The 10,945-nt window shown below is 59.0% G+C and overlaps 1 protein-coding gene across 5 annotated transcripts in view; it reads left to right on the forward strand.

Moving 5' to 3' along the window:
- Positions 1 to 47: 47 nt before the first annotated feature.
- The window catches only part of AATK (apoptosis associated tyrosine kinase), a 46,130-nt gene continuing 35,232 nt past the window's right edge, over positions 48 to 10,945 (forward strand). For 2 of the 5 annotated variants that reach the window (XM_030533931.1, XM_030533932.1), the window contains exon 1: positions 1,163 to 1,257. In XM_030533931.1, coding sequence (XP_030389791.1) covers positions 1,176 to 1,257 — 82 coding nt within the window. In that variant the 5' untranslated portion in view covers positions 1,163 to 1,175. Of the gene's footprint in view, positions 84 to 726; positions 918 to 1,162; positions 1,258 to 2,953; positions 3,344 to 10,945 lie in introns of those variants that run through there. The other 3 variants (XM_030533935.1, XM_030533934.1, XM_030533933.1) reach the window with 3 other exon arrangements.

A 10,945-nucleotide genomic window follows, 5' to 3' on the forward strand; every position in this document is an offset into this window, starting at 1 on the left:
GAGCGGGCTCGGGGTGGACACAGCCGGGGAGCCCACATGCTGGATCGTTCTGGTGCACGAAGGGATCTGGAGGCGACGCCTGGGTGAGACGTGGCCCCAGCGCTCAGCTAGTGGGGTGCGCTGGCGATGCCCCAGCGCAGCGGGGTGGGGGTGGCGGTCTGCACGTGGGGGAGAGCGCTGGGGGGCAGCGGGAGCCAGCCAGGGAATCGCTTCAGAAAAAACTGTTGGGGGGCAAAGCTGGGTCAGCCTGTGGAGCATTATCTGTGATGACATCCTGCGGGGGGGCCCCGGAGCATATAGACCTATGAAAAGTCGGGGGTGGGTGGAGCAAACCAATGCGGCAGGGGGGCGAACTGCCCCTGAGTGTCAGTAGGGTGCGGGTGGGTCTGCGCACGTCTGCAGGACAAGTGGCCCCACTCGTGATTTTATTCCCGAGTTGAAAACAAAAAATATTTTATTTTTTGCACGCAGAGCCCCGAGTCAGTTTACTGCATCCCCCCCTTCCCTGCATTGGCCCCCAGCCCCCACCTGTGCACTAGCCCCCCCTCCACTCCTGGACTGCCCCCAGCCCCCCACCTGTGCACTAGCCCCCCCTCCACTCCTGGACTGCCCCCAGCCCCCCACCTGTGCACTAGCCCCCCCTCCACTCCTGGACTGCCCCCAGCCCCCACCTCTGCACTAGCCCCCACATCTCCACCCCTGCCCTACCCCCAGTGCCCTAGCCCCCCCCCCCGCTGTCCCAGCTGCTCAGCGGAGCCCGAGCCGAGGGGTGGCGGGGACGAGCTCAGGGGCAGCAGCCTGGCCAAGCCCCCCCCCCCCACCTGGCTCCGCTCCGGCCCCCCCGCTCACTGCAGTGCCGCCGGGGGGAGCCGGAGCAAGATGGCGAAGCCGCCGCCGCCGCCGCCGCTGCGCCCAGGGTCAGCACCGGAACAGCTCCTCGCCCCGCGCCGCGGCCAGCCCCGGCCCCTGCCCCGCGCCGCGGCCCCGCCGCCGCCCCGGCTCCCCGCCGCCGCCCGCTGAGCCCGCGGCTCCTCCGCACCCCGGGCCCGGCCGGCCGGGCTGAGCCGCTGGCGCGCCCCGGGGCCCCCGGGGGATGCGGGCCCCGCTCGGCCCCCGCCGCCCCGCTCCCGCCTGAGCCCCGCGCGCCCCCCGCCCGGCCCGGCCCCGGCCCGGGAATGGCTGCGCCGCGCCTCGCTATTGTCATGTCGCCCGCCTTCCTGCACCCCAGCTTGGGCTTCAGCTCGCCCCTGGACCCCGGTAAGTGCGGCCGGCCCGGGCCGGGGGGCTGGGGTGAGTCCCGCGGCTCCCCGTGCCCCCGAGCCCCCCCAGCCCTGCACTCCCCGTCCCCCCCAGCCCTGCACTCCCCATCCCCCCCCCATCCCCGCGGCTCCCCGTGCCCCCGAGCCCCCCCAGCCCTGCAGCCCGCCCCAGCCCTGCACTCCCCGTCCCCCCTCCATCCCCGCGGCTCCCCGTGCCCCCGAGCCCCCCAGCCCTGCAGTCCCCCCAGCCCTGCACTCCCCGTGCCCCTCCATCCCCGCGGCTCCCCGTGCCCCCGAGCCCCCCCAGCCCTGCAGCCCCCCCCCAGCCCTGCACTCCCCGTGCCCCCGAGCCCCCCCAGCCCTGCAGTCCCCCCATCCCTGCACTCCCCGTGCCCCCCCATCCCCGCGGCTCCCCGTGCCCCCGAGCCCCCCCAGCCCTGCAGCCCCCCCCATCCCTGCACTCCCCGTCCCCCCTCCATCCCCGCGGCTCCCCATCCCTGCACTCCCCATCCCCCCATCCCTGCAGTCCCCCCCATCCCTGCACTCCCCGTCCCCCCTCCATCCCCGCGGCTCCCCGTCCCCCCGAGCCCCCCCAGCCCTGAAGTCCCCCCCATCGCTGCAGCTCCCTGTCCCCCCCAGCCCTGCCGTGCCCCCCATCCCTGCAGCTCCCTGTCCCCCCTCCATCCCCGCGGCTCCCCATCCCTGCAGTTCCCCCCTATCCCCGCGGCTCCCCGCCCCCCCGAGCCCTGCAGTCCCCCCCATATCTGCGGCTCCCCGTCCCCCCCCATCCCCGCAGCTCCTCGTCCCCCCGAGCCCTGCAGTCCCCCCATCCCCGTGGCTCCCCGTCCCCGCTCCGTCCCCGCGGCTCCCAGTCCCCCCCAGCCCCGCGGCTCCTCGTCACCCCGAGCCCCCACAGTCCTGCAGCCCCCCCCAGCCCCGCGGCTCCCCGTCTCCCCAAGCCCTGCAGTTCCCCACCAGCCCCGCGGCTCTCCGTCCCCCCGAGCACCCCCTGCCCTGCAGTCCCCCCTCCATCCCCGCGGCTCCCCATCCCCCCCAAACCCTCCAACCCTGCAGTCCCCCCCATCCCTGCGGCTCCCCGTCCCCCCGAGCCCCCACAGCCTCCTGGCTCCCCACCCATCCCTGCGGCTCCCCGTCCCCCCAACCCCCCCCGCCCTGCAGTTCCCCCCCATCCCCACAGCTTCTCGTCCCCCCCATACTCCCCAACCCTGCAGTCCCCCCATCCCCGTGGCTCCCTGTCCCCCCGAGCCCCCCCAGTCCCGTGGCTCCCCCCATCCCTGTGGCTCCCCGTCCCCCCGAACCCTCCCAACCCTGCAGTTCCCCCCCATCCCCGTGACTCCCCGTCTCCCCGAATCACCCCCAGCCCTGCAGTTCCCCCCATCCCCGCAGCTCCCCATCCCCCCAACCCCCCCATCCCTGCAGTCTCCCCCCATCCCCATGGCTTCCCAACCCCCCCAGCCCTTCAGTCCCCCCCATCCCTGTGGCTCCCCGTACCCCCATCCCCGCCATCCCCGCGGCTCCCCCCCATCCCCTTGGCTCCCTGTCTCCCTGAGCCCCCTCCCCCCCCAGCACTGCAGTTCCCCCGCATCCCCGTGGCTCCCCATCCCCCCTATCGCCGCACTTCCCCCCTACCCCTCCAGCCCCATGGTTCTTCTCCCCCCCAAGCCCTGCGGCTCCCCATCCCCCCAGCCCTGCAGCTCCCCTTCCCCCACTTCCCATTCCTTCCCCCCGCTGCCCCTGGAGTTTGTCTTTGGAGCATGTTGTTCTTTGCACAGGCAGCGGGCACTGCTGGTTCCATCCCCCCTCTTGGGCTGTTAACCCCCCTTTTCCTTCTGGTACTGAATTAACCCTTCCTGACCCCCATCAGCACTATCAGACCCTGGGGGCGGTGGTTAAGGGTGTGTGTTATTATTTCTTTCTTTATTTTAGCTGCTGCAAAATGGCAATTGTTTTGCAGTGATTTTATAGGGACCTAAGGGAATAAATGTCTGCAAAGGGCCGGCCCGATTTCTCAGCTGTGGCAGCCTCTGGGGAGGGGGCGCGTTCCCTGGACATCTGTACTTGAGGTAACTAAACATCCCAAACGTGTTTCTCCATGTTGGCTCCCGGGGAAAAGGAACATTTCTTCAGGGGCCACTCCTGCTGTCCGGGGCTAGGACTGGCAGGACTGGGAGGGGTTCTACTTGGGTTTTCTGCCCGCACACTGCTTTGAGCCTATAGGGGAAAATTGCATGAAGCCAAACCCCATGTAGCTTGGGTCTTTGGCTCTAAAGGGATGAGGTGGTAGAGCTCAGCCGTAGGGACTGGGATAATAATGGCTATTCCGTTGATCGAGCCCAGACCTCGGTGTAAGCGTCGCTGGAGCTGCTTTCCCTGCTGCTCTCTCTAGAGGGATCTCTTGTCGCTGCTTTTTATCGGCTGAAAGGAAGAAATTGAATCTTCTTTCAACCGGCCCAATTTGTGCTGGTGTGCGAGAGCCATGATTTCACATTCATTGTCTTACTGGGCATTTACTTTTATTGTCAAAACCGTTGGTTTGTATCTTCTCGACTTCTTAGCTGCGCATGGGTGAAAGATGGACTCAGCTGACTATGAAAGAAACATGATTTTGCCTTTAATACCTTGAAATGTCACTTTTATGTGCTCCCCTGGAACTGTCAAACAGAAACAAACCGCTGTGTTTGGCCCTGATAAGAGATCTTGGCACAATGTCCTGGACCGCTTTTACGGCAGCACTACATTTTATTCAGCAGCCTGGGCTGTGTTTTGGAATCCTGGCATCTGGGCTGTCTTGGAAGGTGTTTATGTGATTTTAAAAGGTGTGGTGACGAAGGAGAGACCCAAGCGATCAAGCCCTTCTGCTCCCCATTAAACACTCATGCTGGATTTTGTTCCCATTGGGGGCCCAGGTGCATTAGCCCGTTGTATAGAATCTGTGAAAAGATGACTGATGGTTAGCGAAACTCTGATGAGCTGGCTTTTATCTGATAGCGCGTGAGGGAGTAATTAGGGTACAACGCTGACAGTCGGTCATGCAGGCACTTCAGGGTGCTGGATGTTATGTAAACAGCCGTTTTATGGCCGTGGTTGTGTTCCATCTGCAGAAGCACACAGCAAACCCGACAGCAGAGCAGTGACTGTGTTCTTGTGTCTGGGGCTGGTTTGTGCAAATCTACCCCCTGTCATTCTGTGTTTCACTCCTCTGGCAGTTGTTGACGATGATAGGGTGAGGGTGGCCTGGAAGAAACCTCACATACAGCCAGATGTGTTGAATTCCACATGCAGCGGTTACTCGAAAACCTTTACATACATGCCCAGCACTGCAGAAGGCAGAGATCGATTTTGCTACTTGTAAAATCAAGAGTGATCTAGTAATGAATCACAGAGCTTTGAGCACACCAAGCTCTATATACATGCAGCTATTATGATGTTTACCAAAACAGTGAGCTAAAAAGCCCATGTGTCGGTTTGGTTTAAGTACACAACCAAACCAACCGCTTATAAGTTGGTTTCCGATCAGGCTTTGTGTAAAGAGATCATCCATTTGCATCTGCAAAACCATTTTATTGGTAAAGGGCTAAATTTACATAGATGGAACTAGCAGCTTCCATCGCGAGACACTGCACGCAATAGATTTGATGGGCCTTGCTCCAGATTCTGCCTGTTCAAAATGGGATCCTTTTTCCCCATCCTCCTTTGGAAAACAAGATTTCTGTGCATCTAGCACAAAGTTTTGCTGGTAACTGTGCATAACCTAGTTATGATTTTATAAAACAAAAGCATGTTTATTCTGCAGGAGACTTGTTGAGTTTGATTTGTGCTCCGAAGCAAACCCTTCATTTGCCCTGAAAATGTTTTATCGCTGGTGATACCAAACACCCAATCTGAGACCCTAATCTCCTCAAATGAGATTAAATGGATGAAGTCATTTAAAAATCTATCTATTTTAGGGATTTATACTGCGCTTCTCACCATAGCAACTGATCGCACCCTTGTATCTGAACATTTTTGTTTGTTACAAATGACTCCTACAATTACTGTCAATGCAAGAAATTAAAGGGGGGAAAATAGTGTTCTCTGTTCCCTCAATTTGTTTGCATTGTGCATTTGATACCACTTTGGGTCAGGCCACTATGCAGTTTCCCCAGCTTGTCAGTTTCTTGGGTTTTTCATTGGGGCTGGAACCTGGACAGCTTTAAAGTAAGAGAAGGTCATTGTAAACTCACAAAAATTGGCAGAGGGGAGGGGCTGAGTACAGCCTGAAGGTGCTTTTGGGTTCTTTAAAAAAAAACAAATCCAAACCCAACTAAGTTTGAAGTTGATGGTGATGCTTTCACTTCAGGGGATTCTGGCATCATTCACATGGCCCACAGACACTGCGGGGAGGAAGGAAAACTTGGGAACAAGCCTGTTGAGATATGTGACTGTCAAACTTTAAAAACAGTGAAGAGGTTGCTGGTGGGAGCAGGTCACCAGGTGGCCCCAGTGGGATGTCTCGGAATGAAATGCAGGTCATTTGCAGTGCGGATGTTTGTTTCATTACATCACAGATGGGGGAGGCACCGGTGGGTGATGTTGGGGTGACGGGGCATTGGGGTGAGAAAGTGACAGTGAGGGACCTGCCAGTCCACAGTGGGTGCTGGCCCCTTGGTTTAGCCTGCGTGGCTGTATTACTGCTCCAGCCCTCCCTGAGCAAATCACTTCTCTTTGGCTCCCCAGCTCTGTGCTGTAGGTGAGTTATGCAGCTCGTGTGTCGCTGAGCCCCTGAGTGCAGATATACATCAGAATCCTTCTCTTCATTGGGCTCTCCTGTACTGTGGACTCTGGATCCATGAACTCCCCCTCTCCCACCGCTGCCTGCATCTGTTCCATCCTTTGGGATATCCCAGTGCAGGATCAGCTCTCAGATATCAGCTCACATTCCTCTTGGTTTCCCAGCAGACGTTATGAAATGCCTCCAGCACCTCCTTAATTCTTGCTTGTCTAACCCACTAGCCAGACCCAGTCATTCTCCCCTAAAGCCTAGTGGACGTACAAAGACTTTGTGGCAGACTCTGCGCCATCCCTCTTACCAAGCAGATTGAAGGCTGTGACATATTAAAGACCCCCGGGTGTTCGGTGCCTAGCTCTTACTGGATTGCTGTGGAAGTTGGGTGACTGTAGGCTCCTCTGCAGATCCCAGCCTAAAACTTCGTTGTGCGTGTCCGCGGGGCACATGGCCACTGGCTGTGCCAGGCCTGAGGTTTGCAGTGTGGTGAGATACAGGGGGTAGGGCTGGGGGAATTCTTTGTTTGAGGTGAAGGGAACCTCAAGCCAACTCCCCCATCCATGGAAGAGGGCAGCTTTTTGGGGTGACAATCCCCCTCCCTATTTTCTACCTGATGGGGGGCAGGGCTGTACTGTCATTCTCACACCCCTCCCATCCCCCACCCCCCCCAACTCCCCCAGCACTCATGTGACCCACCCTTGGGCCGTGATCCTGCTCTCTCGTTTCGGTAGCTCCATGGGGACTGCAGTGACCTCCATGGGAACAGAGGCCGTTTGCCACCACTGTGCAGGGTCAGAATCCCTCCCGCCCCCCAGCCTGGCCATGGGATCAAAGCAGGAACAAGGGGCCCTCACTCCCATGGGCTGGTCCTGAGGGTGTAGCCTATTTTGGGGAGGTGGGGAGAAAACAGGATGCCCAGAATGATTCCCCTCCCCTTCTGTTTGTGAGCTAGACAGGGCAGGGGTGGGGGCAAACGTCTCTGGAGCAGGTGTTGGCTCCCAGCCCTCTCGGCAAGAGCTCCCTTCCCCCTGGGGAGCTGGCTTCCCAGCCCTGGGGGTTGCCCCTCAGCCTGGCAGTGCTTCTTGGTGCTGGCCTAGCCCTAACCTCAGACTAGCCCATAATTCCCTTCCCACTGATGTCAGGGCTGGCGCTGGGATTCAGGAGTTCCTGACTTCTGGAGACAGATTGTTCTCTTGGTCCCAGCCCTTGTTCCCAACCTGAGAAGCTCAGCTGAGCCCTGAGGAGTGGGGGATAGCAGGGATCCCCTCCCCTAGCCACAAGGCCCTGCCCAGGGGCCCCATGCCCAATAATGGTTCTGCTGGGTCAGGCCCAGGAGGGTCTGGGGCTGGGTGATGCACTCCCTCAGCGAGGACCTCTGTTCTGCTTGTTCTCGGTGTCCAGCCCTACCAGGCAGGCTGAGTCCCCAGCGACAGCATGTGTGATTTGCTGGTGCAGCTGCTTGGGCCGAGTTGTCTGTCTCGCTTGCCTTCTCCAGGCCAGTGCAAACATCCCCGTGTAGAAGAAACCAGCAGCCTTCAGTCTGCCAGAAGCAGTGGGGCTCTTGGTGCTGGCCCCATAGCTGCTTATGGGACTTGGTTGAGTAAAGCAGCTTAAAGCCTGACATCTTCCCTACCTTGAAGCTCCACAAATAGCCACATTTGAGTGCTGCCCTGTGTTCTCAATGAGCAAGAGGGAAGGTGAAATAAAACATTGATCGGACCTGGGGTGGCTTGAAATGGCTCTGGGAGGATGCGTGGCAGGTTCTGGAAGCTAATGTGGTTTGATGCCTCTTTTGCCTTCAGTGTGCGTTTTGCAGCAGGGCCTATGTGGTCTCCAGTCCTGGTGACAGTGTCTCTGTAGCGAGGGGTGAATTCTGAGGGCTGCCAGGGGAAGGCGGCAGTTTCAGACTAGACACAAGGTACAGCATCGAGCAGTGAGGGGGACTGGCCCCCTGGACCCATTTACCAAAGGAGATGGGGGAGTTTTCAGCACTGGCCATCTTTTTAAGTCCAGAACTGAATATCTTCCCAAAGGTGTGCTGTGGCCAAGCAGATGTGATGGGTTGGAAGCAGGAATGACTGGGTGAGGGTGTCTGGCCTGGGTTTCTCAGCGGGTTAGACTAGATGACTATGACTTTATTAATGCCATTGGAGAGAGGTTTATTTTCTGTCTTTACATTGTCACAGGCTGAGTGTGTGCAGGTGGGTGGGGAGCTCAGGGACTGTTCCCTGGACTCTGTCTATAAAGCTGCAGCTTTCTCAGGGAAAGGTGGAAACTGGACCAGCCCCTCCTTTGAAAAAGACTCCAGCAGAAATGCCACCTGATTTTAGTAGGACACATGAGAGTGCGCCCTCTGCAGGCCATGCACAGCATTTATCGCACCAGTGCTGGTCCTGGGGCTGTGCTCCCAGCAGGAGTCATGGCCTGGCACGTGTGCAAGGAGGTGGACGGAGCCCTGTGACCGTAATCCCTGCTAGAACCATGACCAGCAGAGCGGGATTGTGACAGTGTTGTTCAGAGCACTTTTTATCCCATGGGGCCCCAAGGTGGCTTGCATGCTTACATTGATACGCCGGCTATGCGCACGATATGCTTTACCCACCACTGAAATGCAGCCCCCTCTGGAGCAGAACATGGCAGCAGTTTAACAGCTGTACTTGCAATGCTGTGGAAGCTTTCAGGCCAGGAAGCGAAGGTGGTGACTGGGACTGAGGCAGCGGGGGGACTGCAGAAAGGCAGAACGTAGTTACCCTGGGTGGAAGCTGCTTGGGGACCTTGCAAGGTTAAGGGCTAACGGAGCTGTCAGAGAGAGAAATGTGACACTCCTGTAACAAAAGCCAAGCAGCAGACAAGCCACCTTTCGCCAGTCGCAGCCCTACAAACCCCAGCGCGGGAGCAAGGCAGTGAGTGTCTGTGCCAGGGCAGGGAAATGGAGTCGCTGAAATACCGAGGGGAGCTACGGGGTGTGCAGTTTGGATTCTGGTTGCCCTGCCGGGCGGTTAGTTGGTGCTTTCTGTCAGAGCCTCTTGTGGAGGCTCATCCATCCACGTAGCCAGCTGTGCTGGGCAGACCTGCTGGCAACGCGCAGTATCCGCTGACCCAGAACGAGCCACGCGGTGAGAGTGTGTGAAGTGGAAAGAGGTTTAGGCTTCACAAGTGAGCTTCACCCAGGACAACAGGATCAGCTCTGCCCAGAGAACTGCAGACTGGGGGGGACCGACTGGGGGAGGCGGGGCTGTAAGATGACTCGTCCCCTCCCCTGCATCAAGAGAGCTGGAATTCACCGGGGGGCCATAAAATGGCTTATTGTGCCCCCCCCCCCCGCGCGCATCAAGAGAGCTGGAGAGCACGGGGGAGATGGCTGTAGGTGGCACGTCATCTTCCCTCCCCAGCATCAGGCAGGGCTGTGGCAAGGGCTGGCTGTTTTGTATGCTAGCATTGCGTCCAGCCAGCAGCCGGGTGCTGGGACAGTCCTGGGAACGGTGCTCTTGGAGCACTGCAGTGCAGCAGGCTGCTTTCCCGTGGCAGTTGGGCTTCCGGATTAGAGTGGCGATCGGTGACGCTCCACGTTGTGTGTGGGGTTTGTTCCCCTCCTCTCTCCGCTTGGCTGCTCCCCCCTCTCTCCGCCCTGGCATGGGTGACTGCATTTGGGATGACAATACAAATCCCCATCAAAGCAAATGAAGGGAAATGAATCCGTGAGGTTGTGAAGGGCTCCGAGCTCTCAGGATTCTGAGAGCCCAGTTCTGAGTCATGGAATCCTGTTCCCCCTGCCCCCGGTTCATGGAACATGATGTGCCAGAAGGCCCTGCGGGCTGCAGGGAAGGTTTATGTTCGGGCTGTGCCAGGTCAGGAGAGGCGAGATGGGTGGCCGTTGGAGAGGCTGACTCCAGTGGTGTTCGTAACAGGCTGGGGGATCCTTGGGTGCAGGTTTAGGGAAGGGCGATGTTGTCCTTTACATTGAGTCTGCTGTTCCCAGCCCTTTGGGTTCTGGACGGAGTTTGCAGACCCCCCTGTCTGCCTTGCAGCAGCATGTGCAGCTGGGCTGTTGTGTCGAGCCACTCGCATTGTGTGTCAGGAGATTATTGGACCAGGTAATCATCTCCCTTGTTCCCTGGCCTGTTTCTCCTGGCTCTGTGCTCGGCACCCATGCCGCGTCCATGTCCCTACGAATGTGTTCTTGGTGAGTTTATAATTAGGGTGGTGAAACAGGTGGTGAAAGTCTGGTGGTGAACAGGTGGTGAACAGGTGGTGAAAGTCTGAGTGTCAGACACGGTCCCTGGCTGCAGGGATCCTGCTTTGGAGCAAGGATGGTTGGGCAGGGCCTCTGATTGCAGCGTATACGCTGTGGGAGTTCACTGCGGCAGGGATCCGCCTGCTAGATGCATTGCTGTGTGCTCGCAGCTCAAGCACAGAGCCCCAGAGTAGGGTGCTTTATGGAGAGGTGGGGCGGAGGAGGGAGGCACAGTGAGGAGAGGGGAGCCTGGTGCTTACCCAGCACTTCTAACTGCTGAAAAATAAGCCCCCTGGGTGCGCTAGCCTCGGGGAAGTGCTGTGGGGCGGTGCTGCTTGGCTGTCAGACAGCAGTTACTGGATAATAGCATCTGCGATCACTGGAGCTAGCAAAGCCATCTCAGAGCCCAGCGCAGGATCTGTACATCGCATGGGGCTAAACTCTTGATGTGCACTGGGAAGTGAGCCCCCCAGTGCCTATAACGGGTGGTGGGCATCGCCGGCGGGAGCCCAGCGTGTGACACGCCAATCTGCTCACCTGGGAAGTGAAGGGAGGAGGTGGCTCGGGGCACTGGAGCAGCTGGTGGTTCAGCCCAGGGAGCAGTGGCCCTTTGCTGTTCCTTGTGCTGACTTTATCTGATTTTTAAGAAATAATCCACTTAAAAGC

Source organism: Gopherus evgoodei, chromosome 15, assembly GCF_007399415.2.
Source record: "Gopherus evgoodei ecotype Sinaloan lineage chromosome 15, rGopEvg1_v1.p, whole genome shotgun sequence".
Classification (NCBI taxonomy): Eukaryota; Metazoa; Chordata; order Testudines; family Testudinidae; genus Gopherus; species Gopherus evgoodei.